This window comes from Myxine glutinosa, chromosome 9, assembly GCF_964187855.1.
Source record: "Myxine glutinosa chromosome 9, kmMyxGlut1.1, whole genome shotgun sequence".
Taxonomy (NCBI): domain Eukaryota; kingdom Metazoa; phylum Chordata; class Myxini; order Myxiniformes; family Myxinidae; genus Myxine; species Myxine glutinosa.
Genome location: NC_136269.1, coordinates 140405865 through 140426937, shown reverse-complemented (window position 1 = coordinate 140426937; position 21073 = coordinate 140405865). Strand labels below are relative to the sequence as shown.

The window sequence follows — 21073 nt, the reverse complement described above, 5'->3', positions numbered from 1 at the left end:
TGAGCGAAATTAAGAAGCGACGGAGAGGGGATGAGAAAGAGATAAAAGAGGAGATAAAAGAATTGGTCCAAAGTCTGTGTTTGGATCGTGATGATGTGCTCATTAACCGGATGAGGGATTCGCAGGTGATGGAGGAGAAGCGAAGAGGAAGAGGACCCGGTGTAAGTGGTGACCAATATGGTCGTGCGTATGATGCGCCAGGGGATTTGATAAGCTTGGGGGTCGAGATGGACCCGGGTGTTCGTGAGAGGCCGTTGGTGAAGTGTGCGACAGGTCTGGTGTGCGAAAGAGGGGGTGTGCGAGAAAGTCCGACTCTGGGGTGTGTGAGGAAAAAGTGCGTGCCAAGGGGTGAGGGTGCTGGCGAGAATGAGTCGGTCGTAGCGCGTGTGCGAGGGAGCACATGGAAGCGTGGTGTGGTGAGTGTTACAGAGGGTGTGAAGGGAGAGTGTGCGCAAGAGTGTGCACGAGAGAGGTGTGTGACGGACAGGTGCATGGGGAAAGAGTGCGCTGTCAAAGGCAAGGAAGAATGCACACCTGTGGTGAGTGTTACAGAGGGTGTAACGGGAGAGTGTGCGCGGGAAAGGTGTGTAACGGACAGGTGCATGGGGAGAGAGTGCGCTGTCAAAGGCAAGGAAGAATGCACACCTGTGGTGAGTGTTACAGAGGGTGTAACGGGAGAGTGTGCGCGGGAAAGGTGTGTAACGGACAGGTGCATGGGGAGAGAGTGCGCTGTCAAAGGCAAGGAAGAATGCATGCCTGTGGTGAGTGTTACAGAGGGTGTGACGGGAGAGTGTGTGCAAGAGTGTGCGCGAGAAAGGTGTGTAACGGACAGGTGCCTGAGGAAAGAGTGCGCTGTCAAGAGTAAGGGTGAGTGCGCTGTCAAGAATGGTGGTGAGAGTAGTGAGAGTGACATGGAGCGTGAGTTAGTTGTGACAGGTGAGCGAGGATGTACACCTGGGATGGAAGGATGCACACCTGGAATGGTAGAGCGTGAGTGGGAATGCACGCTGGAGTTGGTGGTGAGGCACGTGGTTGGGTGTGCGAATGAGGGCACACCTGTGATTGTCACAGAGGAGGTGACCGAGGAGGGGGCGCGAAGCGGTGTATTGGTGAGGTGTGCGAGCAACGAATGTGTGCCAAAGTGTTCGGTGGTCAGGTGTGTGACCAAGGCTGTGAGTGGAATGAGAGTACCGAGGTGTGAAAGGAAAGGTACGAGGAGCATGGAGACGGCTGGATGTGTGAGCAAGGAACGGGCTGCGGGGTGTAAGAATCCAGGTGAAGCATCGACGGTAACCAGGTTAGAGGTTAGGTCGACTTTTAGCCGAAGCGGGCCCTCGGTGCGTGCCGGGCCTCGCTTTGAACGGCCGCGTCCGTGCTCCACTAGGTGGAGCGGGCAGCTGGATAGAAAGGGTCGTCATGGCGACCACTTTTTGGTGAGGCATTCCGGCAGGCCGAGATCGAGCCATGGGATGGCTCCGTGCCGAGATGGTGCGTGGGATCTCGGCCCGGGTAAACCTCCTTCCCTGCACCGAATGCGGGATGCATCCAGCCGCTGGCACAAAACAACCAGCATCCATTGCTTGGCTTCACGAAGCCGGGCTTTGGACAGGGATTGGCGCACCGAGAGGTATTAGTGAGTAGACTGGGTGATGAGGTTAGTGTTTTGGCCCCGAAATTAGAGAAAAACAAAATTTGATGATTGGCAAGGGATTGGCAGTAGTGATTGGCAGATGATGGGCAGTGATTGGCAAATTTTTAATTTGTTGAAATTTGATGTGCAAAATTGGTAGTGAGAGACCCCCGATGTGGTGGGATGGCAAATCCACCATCCCTTCCCGGGGGGGGGCAAAGGAGCACTAGCTTATGGGGTGTATGGCAGTGAAAACTAGCCCGGGTGGGTTAGGTTATATGGATAGGGCCCTAGAAGATGGCATTAGGTGACGTTAAGGTTAGTTAGTGACTGATACCTGTAGTGGGGACGCAGGTAGTTTAGTATGGATTATAATGACGAGGGAGCGCAATAGTTTAAAGGGACGACTGGGAAGCGCAAGTTTCAGAAGGGAGTAGTTAGCTGAGATGATGCCGTGTGTGTGAAGATTGAACAGGTGTGATTGCACAGGTGTGCAACTGGACAGGTGTGTGGAGCAGTGGATGAGTAGTGAGTGTTGTGGATCAGCGCAAATGCGCTTGGGGAGAGAAGGGTGCAGGTGGCACCAGGTGTGAGAGCACAGGTGTGCAAGTACAGGTGTGTGGAGAGAGTTGGAGTAAGTGGTACGGAGTGGTGTGCATGGTGCGAAGGTGTGGATGGGGGAAGAGTGGACCCCTTTCACGAGTACCCGGGGCGGGTAGTGTAAGTGTTAGGTAGAGGGTATAGGTAAATTGTGGTTGGATATTGGCATTTGTGGTGCGGTTGCAGAATGGTGTTGTGAATGGGTGCATTAGTGTTGTGGAAATGGCTGGGCGTGTAGCCTGTTAGTGTGTGTAGTTGGTTGGGCACTCCACCACTGTGAGGATGTCGGCCAGGTGAGGCCGCAGGTGGGCTCTGGGAGCCGGTAGTTGTGAGTGGGTGCTTGAGGATCCCGGGTGTGGATCGGGCAGCCCAGTGCCAGAGAGGGCACGGAGTGGGGAGAGCGCCAGAGGGCCTTCCCCAGGTAGATAGGTTAGGGTAAGGAACAGGTAAGCTCGGAGGCAACTACAGTGGTGGAGGTGTGCAGGTGGGTAGACCCGCTGGGAGAGGTACACGCCACAGCCCAGAAATTGTGCGAGGGCACCGGGAGATGAATCGGGGGAGTGAGACCCCAAATTGAAGAGCACCACAGTTTGGCCAATGGGAATAGGTTTTTAGAACCCATAGTGTAAGAGGGCCAATGGTTTGGCCGGAGAAAGACCCCGGGTAGTGTAAAGTTGTTAAAGTCATTTAGGAGATAGTTAGGATTGATGAACCTGTCGCACCATACGCAGCCACTTACCTGAGGTGATGATGATGACTCCACACCTGTGTTTTCTTGGTTTGTAGCAGGAAATGAGATTGCTGTGGATTTGTGAGACGCATCACGACGTGGATGAGACATTGGGGTGATTCCATCTCTCCCTTCCTAGGAGGGACTGATGATGAATTGGTAATGGCAAATTTTGATGTTGAGTTGAAAATGGCAAATTTTGATGAGAGTTGAAAATGGCAAATTTGATTGGTTAGGAGGGAGAGAAGACGAATTTGGTTTATGGGAGGAACGGGGAAGACAGTAGGGATGTTTGTTGATTTGTAAAGTAGATGTTTATGGGTAGTGTTGTGTTTTGTGGATGCAGTAAGGGGTAAGGGAGGGGCCATGTAGGTTACCTGGTGGGGGGGGGGGGGGGCGTACGATAGGAACGTACCTGTCTCACCTGGTTCCCATGTGCCCCCAGTGTGCATCATCTTGTATTGCGTGCACTTTTGCGCCCTTACCACCTTACTCACTTGTCTTCTTCTTTTGTCTCCCACCTCCGAGGATCTGGCTTTGGGGTAGAGAGAGAGGAGAGAGCGGTGCTGGCTACGCAGTTGTGGGCCTGCACTTTCGCTGCTTGCTGCTTGGATCGATACACCATACGGACCGCAATGTTTGTGGCCACCCACAATGGACCGCAGTTCTTTTGCGGCCAAGCACCACCCGTGGAAGGACCTATGGGTCAACGTGGCACCTATGCCAAACAGGTGAACCACTTATAGTTGACACCACTGAAGGACAAAATACAGAAATGGACGCGGTTGGCGCCTTTCTTTATTTTTGAAAAGAAGTAAGAAGGCCAAGTGCACCACACGAAGGCAAGACCAGCGGCAGAACATCGGCCGGCTGCGACACCACACAATGATTTATAAACACTTTATTGGTGCACCGGATGGTGCTCACTGTGTGATGGGGTGGTGCTTGATGCTTGGAAGGGGTGCTCTGCACGTTATTAAAGGCCGTCGGCCACAGAGCACTCGTGGGTTGGTGTATCGATGCTAGCATGCGTGCTCTCTCTATGCATAACATCTGCATGTGTTCCTCCAAAAACAGGTCCTGGATCGTAGTGTAAATATCAGCGTAGTCTTGTGTAAATAATGCTCCCTACCGGCTGTATGTTTAGTTTGAGAATTCTTTCCGGATTCGGTTATCCTGTGGGTGTGTTTCTGTGAGGAGAAGGGTGCAACGTCGCAGGGGGACATATTTACTCATTCGTGAATATCTGTAAAACTGTCGCACTCAGGGTAGAGTTAATAGTAGAGGGAACTACATTGCGTGCCACACTAAAGTAGGTAAAAATTTATCGGGTCGGGACGCCCCGAGGGTAGAGAAGGGTGCAATGTTGCGAATATGGAATTTGGCCTCCATATCCGCTTGTAAATATTCCCCTATTTTCCCCAATACTCCCCAACTATCCCCAATCCCCCATTCCCTAGTCCCATTGTCTGTAAACAACAATCAGTAGAGCCGACCTTCCCCTTATTCCCCCATTAAATGTCGTGCCCAGGTCCACCGCACCACACGTAGACAACTTTCGGACATCTTGCTAGTTATTCTTAGTCTATGTCAGTTAAGGCCTCGTTTCCATTAATTATGACTCTTCGTTGCACCAGAATGTGATTATATGGCACCAGTAGTGAGTTTAGGACCTTTCCCATACCTCCTCCCATCTTCTTCCCCGTCTACAACAACAGAGGGGCACGGCGCTGCGCGGGGGGGAGTGTGCGTCCTCCCACCGGATCGGTTAGTCGCCATCGACAATGCGCTCCAGACAACGCGCTCCAGACCATGCGCTCCACGGGGTTACCACAAAGGGGCTCCTTGTCAGCTCCTCGTCAAGGGCGGAGCCGGTAACCCCCCCGCACGCACCCAATGAGAAGCAACGTGCCGATTCCACGAGGCGGAGCTAACGAGCCGAGGGCGTGTCACTCCCCGCCGGATATACGCGGCCCCGCGCCGGATGTGACGTGAGATGCGCCCCCAGCTTGAGACGACAAGACGCCACCTCGAGCGCTGTGAAACCTCCTGCATCTACTGGACCGTACAGTACCCTGTCCTTGAGCCAAGAGTGCACCTTGAGCCATCGATACCCGCTTTCCTAGCCATCAAACCCCGTGTGAGTCAGCTTTGTCCCGTTTATCTGTCGTCTGTTGGGAATAATATAAGATTGTGTCTAAGTGCTTGTCTTTCTATGTTGTACCTCTCGTCCCTGTAATCTGACCTTCCGAACGAATATAATCTCCTCCGGAGGTCTTGAGAACTGAACCCTGGGTGTCGTGTCATTTGAAACCCAGCCGTGTGTCCTTTTCCTTTATTGCCTTCATTGATCTAGCGTAGCGCGATTAGTCGACGTTCGGGAACAATCGGGTAACTTGTGCAGACGTGGTCATACCAAAACCGCTCGGTAAATAACATCTAAGCCACGTCTGTAACAATATATATATATATATATATATATATATATATATATATATATATATATATATATATATATATATATATATATATATATATATATATACTAGCTGAGGTACCCGGCTTCGCCCGGGTTGAATAAGAATAATACAAATATATGATGAAAAGAACATGTATATTTTAGAGCAATATCACAGTACATTTCCTACATGACGTTTTTTCAATTTTCAATTTCTCAAAACCTCTGGGTATACAACATTTCTGGTTTTCTTACTTGGTGCCAAGACATAAAGATTGCTTGGTTTTCCAACCCTCGAGCAGCCCACGTACAGCTGGCCATGGGCAAACACTTGTTCTGTGAAGTTCAGGCCTACAACCTTCATTGATTGCCCTGCGCCAGAAATATGTCTTGAAATATTCCTGAAATAAGTTGTTGACCTTTTGGCCTATGTTAACCTCAAAAATAATTGGTGGTTTAATTCAGTGATCTGATATGCAAATCCTCTTCAAATTTTAAGTCAATTAGATGAAAATTGACGATTTTAGAAATTTGGCCCATATTGATATTTTCATCTTTAGACCTCAAAAATAATTGGTGGTTGAATTAGGTGACCCGATATGCAAATCCTATCCAAATTTCAAGTCAATTGGATGAAAATGTAGGATTTTTAAAACTTCACCGTAAGTTGTTGACCTTTGGCCTATGTTTACTTTTTGGCCTATATAAAAACCACCTTTAGAGGCCATTTTTCCCCGCAAGGCGGGGGTTGGCCTTTTTCGGGAACCGTGGTTGTTGTTGTTTTTCGGTCCCCTATTTGAAGCAATGTTTTACGGCCGGATGCCCTTCCTGACGCCAACCCTTTTTGCCGCCTTTAACGACAAACAGGGAATTACCAGTGAACTGGTACTCAATTAGCCGACCTCGGAAGGATGACAGGCTGAGTCAACCCCCCTGGCGTTAATTCAGCGATCGACCGGGATTCGAACCCAGGATCCTTGGATCCTAAGCCGGCAATTTTTGGCCTATGCTGACCTCAAAAAGAATTGGTGGTTCAATTTCAGTGACCTGATATGCAAATCCTCTTCACATTTCAAGTCAATCAGATGAAAGTTGAGGATTTTAGAAATTTGAAATTGTTGTTGACTTTTGGCCTATGTTGCTCTTTTGGCCTATGGTGATCTCAAAAATAGTTGTTGGTTGAATTCAGTTTGCTGATATGTAAATCCCATTCAAATTTCAAGTGAATCGGATGAAAATTGAGGATTTTAGAAACTAAAAAAAAAAGTGGTTGACCTTTGGCCTACGTTGACCTTTTGGCGTATGCCGATCTCAAAAATAATTGGTGGTTTAATTCAGTAAGCCGATATGTAAATCCTATTCAAAGTTCAAGTCAATAGGATGAAAATTAAGGATTTTAGAATTGAGGCTGACGACTGTTGAGAAACTCAGTTGGGAGGTTTACTGTCTGATCTTCATGTCACTTTGTCAAGAGAATCATAATTTCTTTCATGACCGGGCAGCGAACGTCATTATGTGCGACTTTACGTCACTCCTACGTTCGTGAAAACATTTGTTTTCCTTAAAAATATATTTAAAATAAATAAAATAGTACATAAATTAACAATAAAAGAAGCTAAAAAACGATTTAAAATACAATAAAAAGCACATTAAAAATATATAAATATGTACGTACAGTATACTGTACATTCGCGCAACTGCTGATTCTCATTCAAAACAGAGGCGACGTACAGTATTCCTTTACTGTGTCTGTGTTAGCCATGGGTCCGAAGAAGGATAATGCTAGTGTTTCCAAGCGTAATGTGGTTACGATGGACGATAAGTTAAATCTGATTAAAAGGTATGGAAAAGGTGGAAAAGTGTCAGTGATAGCGCATAGACCTTATCGCGAATCGGAACCACAATGCATCATGGGATCAGAAAGGGGCAATAGCGCCGCCACAAACTACACCATGGAATTGCAGCTGGCCCGGTTTTTTAAACCATTGATATTAAAATAAAAAGTAGCCTATAACCACCAGGATTTTATGCTGATTCCGAATCTGTGTCTAAAACGTTTCTCCGATGTGTAGTTCTTGGGTTATAAGCGGACATCCAGACAGACACACACACACACACACACACACACACACACACACACACACACACACACACACACACACACACACACACACACACACACACACACACACACACACCTCCTTTATTTATATAGATATTTGCAGTTTTGGGAAACCATTAAAAAGTAATGGCAACCACCATACAGGTCCCTTGGAATAGTTATTTCATAGCAGACCATTATCTTCGTCCCTTTCCCTTATTTTGGGTTATTATGTATTTATGTGTTGGGGAAAAGGAAAGATAGGTCCTCCACCCATAAGGGATAATGCACCAGGCTCCAAGGCACACCATAGTGTCCAGGTTCAGAAACGCACCAATCAGGGTGAAACTTGTGGGGCGGAGTAACGGGCTCCACCAATAGGGAGCCAAGGCACCTCCAAGATTTCCCCCCACCCTCGGCGACGGTGAACAAAGGGATTTTGAACCGTTTTTGCACTCTCTTGGTTCTTGGACATTGTGGACCGAACACGTGCCTGTATTGATTCTCTCTCTGGTCGCTCTCTCTCGCCCAAATGAGCACGTGGACATTTTTGCTCTTGGCTGGTCTCCCTCTCGCAAGCCTCTACACCTGCATTATTCCACTCTGGACCTGTCTGCAAGCTTGTTACACTCTGGGCCTGTCTTACTCTGCTGGGTTCACTGAGCACGTGTGCTCCTCTCTTGGCCTGGGTCACTCTGCCGTGCTCACGATCGACCTCACTCTGCCTGTCTGTGCTGGAATCGTCATTATCTGTTTGTACTGCTCAGTGGCGACAACGGAACGGGGAGCGTCACGAGGAGAGGCATCCGGAGCATCGTAGCCTTTGTGCTATCAGGTTTCCTACGTTTTTTTGTTCGTCCCCCTCCCCCATGAAAGTGTGCTGGGCCAATGTGGTGTTTATTCGTAATGATCGTAATAAGGGGTAGAATAAGCTAAGTTCCTGCTTATCGTCCGTTTTTGTTTCCTATTGAGTCTGTTTTTCATAGTTTCATGTTTTCATGTTTCATACATTGTAAATATCTGTAATAAATCAAATTGTTAAACGTTTCCTTTCTCTCTGTCAATGAAAGTCTTTTCCATTGATCTGCCATTGCCATCAATTGTCATTGTGTGTGTCATTCAGAATTATTATGTCATTAGGAATTATTGATTGGGTGATTCTGTGTATTATTGCATAGCCATGTCATTGTGTGTGTCATATATCAATCAATTGTCATTGCTTCGATGCCCAGGTTAACATCGGCCGTAACGACATTACCATCACTCGGGCAGTTACCAACTTCACTTGCCCATCTAAATTGGTGTACCGCCGGAGGGTACGATGCGTTCCCCAATTGGGACCGTCATGTGGTACAGCTAAGCTATCACATTATGGACCAATCGGCGATCGTAGTTGCTGATTCGCAACCTGCTAAGCACAAAGTTATTCGTGCGTGGCAGCCGCAGGTCCGGTAAGTTCGGGAGGGAACGGGGGTTAACCCCCTCATAGTAAACCCGAACCACGGAGCATAACAATTTGGTGTTCAGGAGTGGGATTCCTGTCCGAGCACCGTAACACATTTGGTGCCGGGAGTTGAGATTCCGCTCCGGTCACCGTAACAATATAAATACATAAATATATATAATTTCAAAACACACCTGGTCACAAGTGTGCCTCACTGACCGGGTCCTCAGTTGAGGTCCTCGGCATCATCCCGTTTCGGCCCTTCAACCTCAATACTGCCAGCTAAGGTGGGCGAGCAGGGGCACATACGCCTCCACATGCAGCAGCTACACCCGGATGCGTACATATCCCCAACCCCAGCCAGTGAGAACACAGACTACAACAACAAAACCGCCTCCACTCCCAGAATCCACAGCCCCTCCCCCACTCACTCACACACCAAAAAAAAAAGCCAACCGACCACCTACCCTTACAACATGCACCACTCAAACAAAAACACATTCATGCAAAACCACACCCACTCCTGCAACACACACACACACACACACACACACACACACACACACACACACACACACACACACACACACACACACACACACACACACACCTCTTCCGCACTCAGTCACTACCCCTCTAGGCTGAAATGAACTGAAATGAACCACCACCCACAACCTCAACCTACACCGTTCGATTTGCCTCCATAAACTTCTTCCATATCCAAAATGAGCCTTTCAAGGCAACCTGGACCACCTTGTCACACATCCTCCTTCTTTCTGTCCCACACACTCCCAGCCTAGCAAGAAATGCAGAAAAGGAATTGCCAATATACCCTCTATGCCCCACCTCAAGTGGCTGACAAGAAACTCGCCAACCCTTCTCCCGACACTCTGCCTCCAGCTCACTGTACTTTCCTCTCTTCCTCTCGTGCACCTCTTCCATGTTCTCCTCCCAAGGTACAGATAATTCCCCTAAGATGGCTTGTCTTGTTGCACCTGACCACATGGCAATGTCAGGCCGCAACCTTGTCATACAGATCTCCTCTGGAAATACCAATTGTGGCTTTAGGTCTGCCACCACCTGCCAATCACAAGCATCTGACAGCCCTCTTGCTTTCCACCTCCTCCTCTTTCCACCTCTTACCACTTGGCCCTCTTTGAATTACGACGTCATATTAAGGCACCGATGACATCACCATCAACATATATTATTCCCCATGGTGAGTACTTGACAATGTGCATGTTTTTCATGTACATGGAATTTTTTTTACATTATTTTCATATACATTATTTTCATTTTCATTTCATGTACAATGTACATGGTGAGCCATGTTTCAATTTTTTCCATTGAGCGGTTTGGGAGATATAGAGGTGTAACGTTTTTTTCAAGATGGCATCCGTACGTGACCTATGACGTCATAACTATGAATAAAAAAATTATACAGGCGGAGGCACTTCTATGGTAAAATTTCGTGTCATTCGGACCAACGGTTGCCAAGAAAATGAATTTTTTAAATGCAGACACGGCACACGGCACACGACACACATACTCAACTGAATGCTTAACCCTGCTTTTTGCTTCGCGAGCACAGGGTAACAACGCTGCCAGGTAGGTCACTAGTAAATGCCAGTTCTCTATATTGGATCCTCCTTGGTTTTCTAACCCAGAATAGCAACATTTACATTTTCAAAGCTGCTCACAAGTCAGCCGAGGTTATCTATGAAATTAAATTTACACATAGTCACTTGGTCATGGTAGTTAGTTATTTCTCCGTGTTGGGGTCATGTATGGCACATGTAACAACATCTTACCCTTGGCTGTCATGGCAGCCTCAATGAAGTCCAATGTTGCTTCATCCTCACAGATATCATAAGGCATGTTTCCATCAGCATTTACAGCAAGCAAATCTGCACCACTAGAAAGGAGGTTTGCGGGGTGGGGAGGTAAGGGGGGAGGGAGGGGGTATACCAAAATAGAAATTATAGTGAAGCAAACCAACACCACTACACCAACAGCACGGCGTATTACAATGCATTTAGGGAACAAATAAAGGCAATTTGGCCCATCGTGACTGTCTCATATCACCAGGACTCCAAATTATTAGAAGCAGTGCTAGTTATAAAGCAAACCAAGAAAGATTATTCAGACAAAGACCAGATGGACTACTTTTCAAAGATACTGTGGGAGTTTTAATCTACAAAACCCAAATGCAACAACTCAAAGATGTAGTCCATCCTGCTGGCACTGCGTAAGAGCAGCTCAGTTTTATTGAAATTTGGCCTTGTCAGAAATCAAAATCACAACATCCTAGATAACGAGAGTTCAGGGAACACCTTACTCCACACTGTCTTGAGAAACAAGGAGCCTGCCAGTGGCAAATTTGATTTGTCATGACGACGTAACATGTCGTAATATTTTGTCCAAGTAATGCTAAACGGAAGACTTTTGAAAGCGCCAAAAAGGCAATTTGTGTTTCACATTGTTCAAGTACATAATTCAATAGAAATAAAATATGGATTTGAAAGGTTATAGAAAAATTTTTTGGAAGTTCATCGCCATTGATGGTCTTTTACACCGCCTTATGTAACACATTTCATTAGTTATCCGTGCTTGTTGTTTTTATTCTTTATGACATCCTTAAAACAGTAAGCTTCCTGTTTGGAATGATTTTCAATTTTGTTTGACTGCCAGACAGACAGACAGACAGACAGAGTATAAAAATTATCTTACTCCTCTCTGCACATGTGTGTTTGGGACAAATTCAGAGGCAAGGTACTGTTAAATTTCAGGTAAGTGTTCCGATGAATGTTCAAAATACACCATTCCATTGAAATGAAGTTGTTCCCCAATCATAAACTGACGTCTGTAGATGCACGGACATACAGAAGTGAACAAATTGCTTAACCTTCCCGCTTCCGGTTTGTGCTGGCGAGGCTGTGTTTTTCCAAGCTCTCCACTCTATCAAAGTAAAGTATTTTTCCCGTTTGTATTTTTGTCAAAACTGTATTTTTTTTTTTACTGTGTTTTTGTCTGCTGTGTGTTTCTAGTAAGATCTCGGTGTAAATCATACATACCTGTGTGTAATAGTCGGTTGTTCCTGCCACGTTTTCAGACCTTGTCCCTCGAGGCTTTCCTGTCTCCTCGGTGGATGTTTGTTGTCCATTTACTTTCGTTCTCTCACTGTATTGCTTTTTCCTTTGTCTATACTAGGGCATGCCCGTACTATATATATATATCTAAAATTATATCCCCCCCCCTCTATTTACATGAAATGGTTTGGTCCATTCGCAAAGCCAAAGCGAACGGCTTGCGAGTACGGTGACAATCCCCCCCCCTCTATTTACATGAAATGGTTTGGTCCATTCGCAAAGCCAAAGCGAACGGCAGTTACGAATCGCAGTTACGATGAATCGCCGATGAAAGTAGTTTTAATTAGTTTTAAAACATAGTTTAACGGCAACATAGTTTGCCAACGTGAAATAAATGAATACGCTCTCAAATGTGCCGTCCGAGGCAGAGTCTGTTCGCCACGTTCGGCACACGTGATAGCTCGCTGCTCTCTGATTGGTTGAATCGTTTTTTGGACATAGCTCGGTAACTACTTCTCCGATTAATATGAAACCTTGAAAAGGCACATCCTCAGGTCCCCAGCAATATACCTGGCAAGTTTAAAGTATATCGGACCCGTGGTTGTCGAGAAACAGCGGTCACAGACATACAGACATACAGAGATTACTGGAATTATAGATAGATTTTCAGACATATTTCCACACTTACCTTAAAAAAATTAACTCAAAAGAATAAATCTTTATTTCCTTTTCTCCCAGTGGCTTCCTCTCCACCGATCATGACCACGTGTTTCGTTCCACCCATTTTTTTTTCTCTCCTTCCTTCATAACTCTATCCTCTCCAGCCGACACCTTTCCAATTCACCATACTCCTTCAATAACATACCAATTCACCATACCATAATTCCTAGTTTTCACCATACTCCTTCAACTTTCTCCTTCTTCCTCTGATCCACTTTCACCTAACCTTCAAAAAAAGAAAATATCAACGAAGAATTAAAAAGTGGGCCCCTCCTCCCGTACCAACACATTTGCTTATACACCTCCCCGTTCCTTCGTTCTCTGCTCTGCTGGCTGTCAATCTCCTATTCTTCTGTTCCTGCTTCTGAACCCATCCTGGAATCCTTAATCCCCCTTAGGAATACTTAATGCCCTCATTTAGGGAATTTCCCCAGATAGTTTTCCCGGTTTAGTTTTAAAATCTTTAAAATTTCCCCTGAAGTGTTGTATTCTCTAGTATATTATAAGACTTTTCTTCTTCTTCTTGAATAGGTCGTTTTCGATTTGCTCACCAAATCTCTTCATTTCAAATAAAAATTCAATCTCTTACAGTTCTGCCTTTCTACATTCCCTAAACTCACCTGCATTCCACCCCTCCTCCAACGTTTTCAAAAGGATCTCTGACTCGAAAATCACAAGAAACTCATTTTGCAATAAATGTTCGTTTTCCATAAATCGTCCAACACTTTCTAAAATACAAACTCACCCCTCCACTACTAAACTCACCCATCCCTTTCAAATCTCCCCCCTTGCCGCTCCCCTCCTAAACTCCCCTCTCACCCCAACTCCTCAAAGCGTCCTCCTCCCCACTTCCTCTCCCTTCCAACTCTTACATCCATCTCCTCCAACTGTCTTCCTCGCTCTGCCACCCCCCCCCCCCTCAAACAACACCTCACTGTACCATCAAACCTTTTGTCTATCCAATCTCCATCAAAACTTTTGTCCTCCTCATCCTTCCCTTTCTCCTCGCTCTTCTGAAATCTCTGACACACTATCAACAGCTCTCCCTACCTCCTCCTCCTCCCCCTTATCTTACCTTACCCCTCCTCTCCCTTGTCCTGTATCCGATGCTCCCCCTCCCTCTTCCTTAATGGTATGGACCTCAAACATACGGGGCCTTCGCTCAAACCTGATTGATCTCTCCATACAGGTTGCTTCTGACAAACCAGACTTAATCTGCTTCACATAAACTTTCCTCCTTCAAGATGTCTCTGATTCCTTAATATCTCTTCCTGGTTACTCCTTCCTCCGGTATGACAGACCTGAGCCTCGTCCTGGAGGTGGGGTTGCTCTCTTTATCAAAAACTCTCTTCCTTACTCTCCTTGCACTGCCCTCTCTCAAACTCACCCCCAGGAGTACCTCTGGCTATGGCTTCCCCTTGGCTCCCACCTTTTGTTCATATGTGTGTTGTACTGTCCACCAAACAGTGATGACTCCATCTACCTCTCGCTGTTTGATAACATGGACCAACTTCTATCTACTTCTCCAAACTCTCTCTTCCTCATATGTGGCGACTTCAACTGTCATCATGCCAGCTGGATGGGTGTGGGTACCTCTCTCACCAGCCATGGCAACTCAGCAAAGGACTTCTGCGACTCAATGGGACTGACAAAATCTGTCACTTTCCCAACCCGGATCTCAGTCAACGGAGTATCTTCTCTTCTAGATTTGGTTATGACAAACTTCCCTGAAAATGTCTGCTGCTCTTCTTCTGCTCCAATCGGTTCATCTGATCATTTCCTGGTTAAAGTGGATATCTCTCTGGTCATTCTCAGAGAGCCTCCTCAGCATCGACAAGTTTGGCATTTCACCGAGGCCGACAGGCACTGTCTTCAAGCAGCCATCAATCATCTGGACTGGTCTCCCAACTCTACTGCCTCTGACATCAACTCTTCCAGGGAATTCTTCCAACGTAAACTGCACTCTCTCTCTTTCATGCACAGATTTATCCCATTTTGTCTTCAGTCGTCATACCCTTCCTACAGCCCATGGTACACGGAATATTGTGGTGAGGTAGATGCCCTGAAACAACTTGCCTTTGCCTCCTGGAAGGCGAATCCAATGGAAGGAAATCTCATTTCCTTTCACAAAGCCCAGAACAAGTGTGTGTCTACCCTCTGGAGAGCCAGAAAACACTATCTCTCCACTCTCTCTCTCTCAAACCTGTCTCCTTCTTCCAAATCATGGTGGCGTCTGGACAAATGTGTTTCTGGTGTTTGTTCCTCCTCCATCCCCTCCCTTACCTGAAATGGCTACACAGCTGACTCTGCACCTGAAAAACCTGAATTCCTCAACTCTGTGCTTGCCTGAAAATCTAGTGTACCAAACCCATCCCTCTCTTTACCCACCTTAACCAGTTTCTCTCCTGTGTCCTTCTCACCTGACGAGGTGGGGAATTTTCTGTCCAACCTCGACTCTGATTCTGCAACTTGGCCAGACGGCATCAGCCCATGGGTCCTAAAATCCTGCTCTGCCGCTCCATCTCACCCTCTCTCTGTTCTCTTCACCCTCTCTTTTTCTCAAGGTCATCTGCCAGCATCTTCGAAATCAGCCAACATTACCGCTTTACACAAAAAATGTGCAAAAACAGATCCTTGCAACTACAGACCAATCAGCCTGCTCCCAATTAATCAGCAAAGTCATGGAATCCATCATTGCTTCAGATATCAAATCCTTCCTCTTCTCCAATGTCTTGATCTCTGATTTTCAATTTGGATTCAGACCAGGTCATTCTACTCTGGACATTCTGCTTCTACTGTCTGAACAATGGATGGAGGTCCTCAATGCCAAACAGGAAATTAGAGCTGTCTCCCTTGACATATCACGTGCCTTCGATACGGTCTGGCACCCGCTCTGCTCACCAAACTCTCCTCCTGTGGTATCTATGGAAATCTCCACGCATGGCTTGCGGACTTCCTCTCTGATCGTAGTCAACGTGTGGCCCTGAATGGATTTCTCTCATCTCCCCTTCCTGTTCAGGCTGGAGTTCCCCAAGGCAGTGTTCTGGGCCCTGTGCTTTTTCTGGTCTTCATCAATGATCTCTCCGACTCTCTGGAAAATCCTCTCCATCTCTTTGCTGATGACTCCACTCTGCCGCTCCATACCTCATCCCTCAGATCAGCAGTCTGCAGCCTCCTCACTCTCTGCAGACCTGGACAAAATCACAGACTGGTCAAACAAGTGGAACATGTCTTTCAATCCTGACAAATCTCACACTCTTACGAGGTCTCTCCAAAAAGACCAACTGGACAACCCTCCCATCTACTTTCTCAACAATCCTCTCGAAGAAATTCTGTCACTCAAGCTTTTGGGTCTCACTATCTGCCATGATCTTTCCTGGGAAAACCACATTTCCAAGTTGGCCTCCAAGCCCAGTCGCCGACTGGGCATCCTCCGTCGTGCGACGTCCTTCCTTGGCACCCCTGAGCTCCTCTCCACATACAAGGCTTTCATCCGCAGCTCAATGGAATACTGCTTTCCCCTATGGGCTGGTGCTCCTGCGTCACACCTCGGCTTCACGCTGTTGATACTAAAGCTTTCAGTATCATTGGAATCTCATGCGATGAAGCTAACTCTGAGGGCCTTTCACTCCCTCACCACAGGCAGGGAGGGCCTTTCCTCCCTCCCTTGTGTTACGTGGTCCTCCCGGTAACTACCTGGTCTCGGTGACCCCCGGACCGTGGGAGGCACCCCGCCAGAAAGATATATGATTTATACGCTTTCGTAACGCAATCAAGATGAATTCCAGTCCATAAGAAACCCCACACCAAGGATTCCGAGTAATCAATAATATATTCCCCCAAGGAATCAACAATCAACAACCATCAACAATCCACAATCAACAATCAATCCCCGAGATGATTGAGATGGCCATCTTATATATGTGTGTCCCCTTTCCCCACTCCCAACCCCTTGGGTACTCACGACCCCTTTGGTCTCTGTCCCCCACAATGTCTCTGGGCCCCTCCTGAACAAGGTTATGGTCGGCTTCGCCGCACACGGGCGGTTGAACGAACCCCGGGCGGACGTGCTTCCACCGGGCACGTACCGTACCGGGAACCACGGCTGCAGCGCACACCTCCTGGCCAAGCAAAGCGGGCAAAGCAAGCGCCACTTGCAACGCACGCGAGGCCCCAAAGTGCGACCCGTACGCGTCCTTGTAGACGGTGCGGCGAACTGTGCCGGACGCTGGGTCCGTGCACGGACCCACGGCAACTTGACGTGTCAAAAGGGTAGTTACATGTCCCGGTAACTCCTCTCGCCAGACGGGCTTGGGAACGCAGCTTTTCCACGCTGCTCAATATCGATCCCAACTCTCGTCGGAGCTGGGCGAGGAAGAAAAAGAATCGTCGCTTCTCCCGGACCTCGTGTCTTTTCTTCTTCCGTTTCCGGTCTCTTTTTCCCAGAAGGGCTCCTGACCCTTTAATCACAACAACCCTTAATCGACTACACATTGATAAGCAAAGACCTGAATAGTAATTCACATACATTCACATAAATATGTAACACTCCCCCCCCTTCAAGAAAGAAAGTTTGAACCCAGCGAAAACTTTCTTTGCCGGCCAACTTGGATAAACAAACCAGATAACTCACCCCCCCCCCCCCCAATTCATCAGTTCCCCCCGGGCACAGTCATCACTTAAAAATAAAGCAACAAAATTTCACACAATCCCCTAGATTAATTCCCTCTGAACCAAGCGTCAACCACTTCTAGTTTCTCTTGAATGACGGTTAAGAGGTGGTGACCAAAGCCCCCAAATTTAAACCTCTCTATAGCACTTTTTCGGGAGGCCCAGCGGAGTATTCCCTACATGGACGCCTTAAGGAATGTGGAGTTCACGGTTAGTCCGGGGAGGAAAGTTCATTACATGGATGCCTTTAAGAACGGGGAGTTCACGGTTAGTCCGTGCAGGAAAGTTCACTACCTGGACGCCTTTAAGAACGTGGCGTTCACGGTTAGTCCGTGTAGGAGCCCTGGCTCGGCGGCTCCCCCGTATATATAGTGCTTCAACTTCTCCAGACTCCTAACAGTTACGGTGGGACCACTTGTCCCAGCCGTTACCTGACTGGCGGTCTCCTTCTCGGCCAGTGCTCTGACATTCATTTTTTCGGGAGGTGCCGTAACTCTGGGAGCCTCCATAGTAATATCGGCTGCTGCCAACCCCAAAACTACTGCCAAGTTGTCCTCTTCTGTAGACCTCTCGACGCCTACGAAATGCCTTCCCTACTGTTATGGTCCGACCCTCCAAATCCTTACCATTCCAATTCTTCTCTGCCTCCCTGGTGTCTCTTGTGCTTGCAAACGTGACAAAGCCGAACCCTCTTGACCGTTGCGTTTCCCTGTCTTTTACCACCCGCACTTCCACCAGCGGCCCATATCTGTTGAAGACAGAGGTCAGAACTTCTTCCTCTGTGTTGAAGTTCAGTCCCCCTACAAATAACTTGGAACTTTTGTCGCCATCCCGAGCTGGTGGGGTGTTATTTTCCCTGCTGTGCTCTTTACCAACCCTCGGGTTACCATAAATTTGCCCCCCGGCCAAATCATTCCCAATAATCACAGATACTCCCTCTACAGGAAGCGTGGCTTGTAAACCGACGGTGACCGGTCCTGACACCAAATTGGATTCCAAATGGATGACATGAAGTGGGGCACTAACACAGCCACCGATCCCTTGTAACCGAACACTATCACCCGTTGCGGTACTCTTTGACAATGGCAAAATGCCTTCAAGCATTAAGGATTGATGGGCTCCTGTGTCCCTCAAAACCCTAACCGGTCTTGGGTTAGTCAAGTCTCCCTTGAGTGAGACCAACCCCTCATAAATAAATGGTCGGTAACTCTTCTGTGGGCGATTTCTTACGCTTGCCATCGCATTCGGAGTGGTAATAGTCGGACTCCGCTCTGGGTCTTCCCTTTTCATGCGGTAACAACTGGACATCAAGTGTCCAGGTTTCTTGCAAAAAGCGCAAGTAGGCCTGGAGGAAAAACTCGTGGTCTGCCTCGGGCCCCCCGAAATATAAGTTTGTCTTGGGCCCGCAGCTCTCTGATTTCGAACAGGTGGGGTATCCGCGTTGTCCCCATAATCCTCTCGAGGCCGCCGCCATGTATTGTCGTTCTCCGCACCTGCTGTTCCCCACCTCCCCTGGGGAGATCTAGGCGAGGAGTTAGGTTCGTGGACCCCTATCCGGTGTGTTAAGGCATAATCATCTGCCATGGTGGCTGCGTCCCACAACTTCGGTACTTTCTTTTCCTGCAGGTACACTTTGATGTCCTCGTGGACACACTGTTGAAATTCCTCCACCAGGATCAAGTCACGCAATGTTTCGAAGTCTTTCCCAACTCCTTTTGACTCGCACCACCGATCAAACATGTTTTCTTTCACTCTGGCAAACTCCACGTGGGTCTCACTCTCCCTCTTCCTGGCATTCCTGAATTTTTGCCGGTAAGCTTCCGGAACCAACTCATAGGCTTTGAGGATGTGCTTCTTCAATACCTCATAATCTGCACATTGGTCCATTGGTAGCGCCGAATAAATCTCTTGACCTTTTCCCACAAGCACACTTTGCACTAGTATGGTCCAGGCCTCCTCCGGCCAGTTTAACTGTCGAGCCACTTTCTCAAAGTGTGGAAAAAATTTAGCGACTTCCTTTTCACTGAAGGGTGGAACCAGCCTCACATGTCTGCCCACATCCCAGGTGTTCTGGCAAGGTGTCGACCCCGTCAGCAAGGGTGGTACCTCTCCCCGTTCTCTCATTAACTCCAGCTCCTTGAATTTAATTTCTTGCTGAAGCTCCATGTCACGTTCCTTTAATTCCCTTTCCGCTTTTCTCTCCTCTGCTTCGAGGTCCCTTGCAGCTCTCCTCTCCTCTGCTTTTCTCCCTTCTAACCTTTCCTGGAGTTCTCGTTCCACTCTCCTTTCCTCTGCTTGTTTCTCTTCTCTCCTCTCTTCTGCTTTCCTTTCTTCTTCTGCTCTTTCCTTTTCTGCTTTCCTTTCTTCTTCTGCTAACCTTTCCTGGAGTTCTCGTTCCACTCTCCTTTCCTCTGCTTGTTTCTCTTCTCTCCTCTCTTCTGCTTTCCTTTCTTCTTCTGCTCTTTCCTTTTCTGCTTTCCTTTCTTCTTCTGCTCTTTCCTTTTCTGCTTTCCTTTCTTCTTCTGCTCTTTCCTTTTCTGCTTTCCTTTCTTCTTCTGCTCTTTCCTTTTCTGCTTTCCTTTCTTCTTCTTTGATCCGTTCCTGGCTCCGTAATTGCAACTCCAGTTTCCGGAGCTCAACGTCTTCTGGTTCTTCGGGTAGCTACTGCCAGGCTAACTCGTCCCATGTTCCTAATCCCACCATAGATTGTATCACCGTGGTCTGCAACTCTGCCTTCCTCACATTAGTTCGGACCTCCAAGTTAAAATGTTTGGCCAATTTCAAGAGGTCCGACTTTAGTAACGCTCGGAACTGTGCCTCACTTGGTGTTACCGCAAAGTTCTGTGCCACAAACGCCATGGTGACTATCGTTAACACCTGTTAACCTTCACCCAAGACTTTACCCCAATTTCCCCAAAAATTTACCAATTAATACTTAATTAATAAATTTTAATTAATAAAAATATTATTTTATTATTTTATACAATTTTAGATCCCGGACGTAGACCCAATTGCGAATCCGCAAATCGTAATTTGGACGAGCCCCCAATTCTGTTACGTGGTCCTCCCGGTAACTACCTGGTCTCGGTGACCCCCGGACCGTGGGAGCCACCCCGCCAGAAAGATATATGATTTATACGCTTTCGTAACGCAATCAAGATGAATTCCAGTCCATAAGAAACCCCACACCAAGGATTCCGAGTAATCAATAATATATTCCCCCAAGGAATCAACAATCAACAACCATCAACAATCCACAATCAACAATCAATCCCCGAGATGATTAAGATGGCCATCTTATATATGTGTGTCCCCTTTCCCCACTCCCGACCCCTTGGGTACTCACGACCCCTTTGGTCTCTGTCCCTCACAATGTCTCTGGGCCCCTCCTGAACAAGGTTATGGTCGGCTTCGCCGCACACGGGCGGTTGAACGAACCCCGGGCGGACGTGCTTCCACCGGGCACGTACCGTACCGGGAACCACGGCTGCAGCGCACACCTCCTGGCCAAGCAAAGCGGGCAAAGCAAGCGCCGCTTGCAAGGCGCGCGAGGTCCCAAAGTGCGACCCGTACGCGTCCTTGTAGACGGTGCGGCGAACTGTGCCGGACGCTGGGTCTGTGCACGGCCCC

At 47.6% G+C, this 21073-nt stretch overlaps 1 protein-coding gene and 1 long non-coding RNA gene across 6 annotated transcripts in view; one reads left to right on the top strand and one right to left on the bottom strand.

The window, feature by feature from the left end:
* Positions 1–21073, bottom strand: part of LOC137414080 (protein phosphatase 1 regulatory subunit 16A) — an 80885-nt gene that overhangs the window by 42271 nt on the left and 17541 nt on the right. For all 5 annotated transcript variants that reach the window (XR_010981818.2, XR_010981819.2, XM_068099556.2 and 2 more), the window contains one exon: positions 10775–10878. Coding sequence is in view for 3 of the 5 variants with exons in the window: in XM_068099556.2 (XP_067955657.2) it covers positions 10775–10878 (104 nt within the window). In the remaining 2 variants the exon portion in view is untranslated. The remainder of the gene's footprint in view (positions 1–10774; positions 10879–21073) is intronic.
* LOC144893682 (uncharacterized) lies at positions 3379–5249 on the top strand. The gene is made up of 2 exons (XR_013624629.1): positions 3379–3691; positions 4679–5249. It is a non-coding gene; the product is annotated as an uncharacterized LOC144893682 (long non-coding RNA).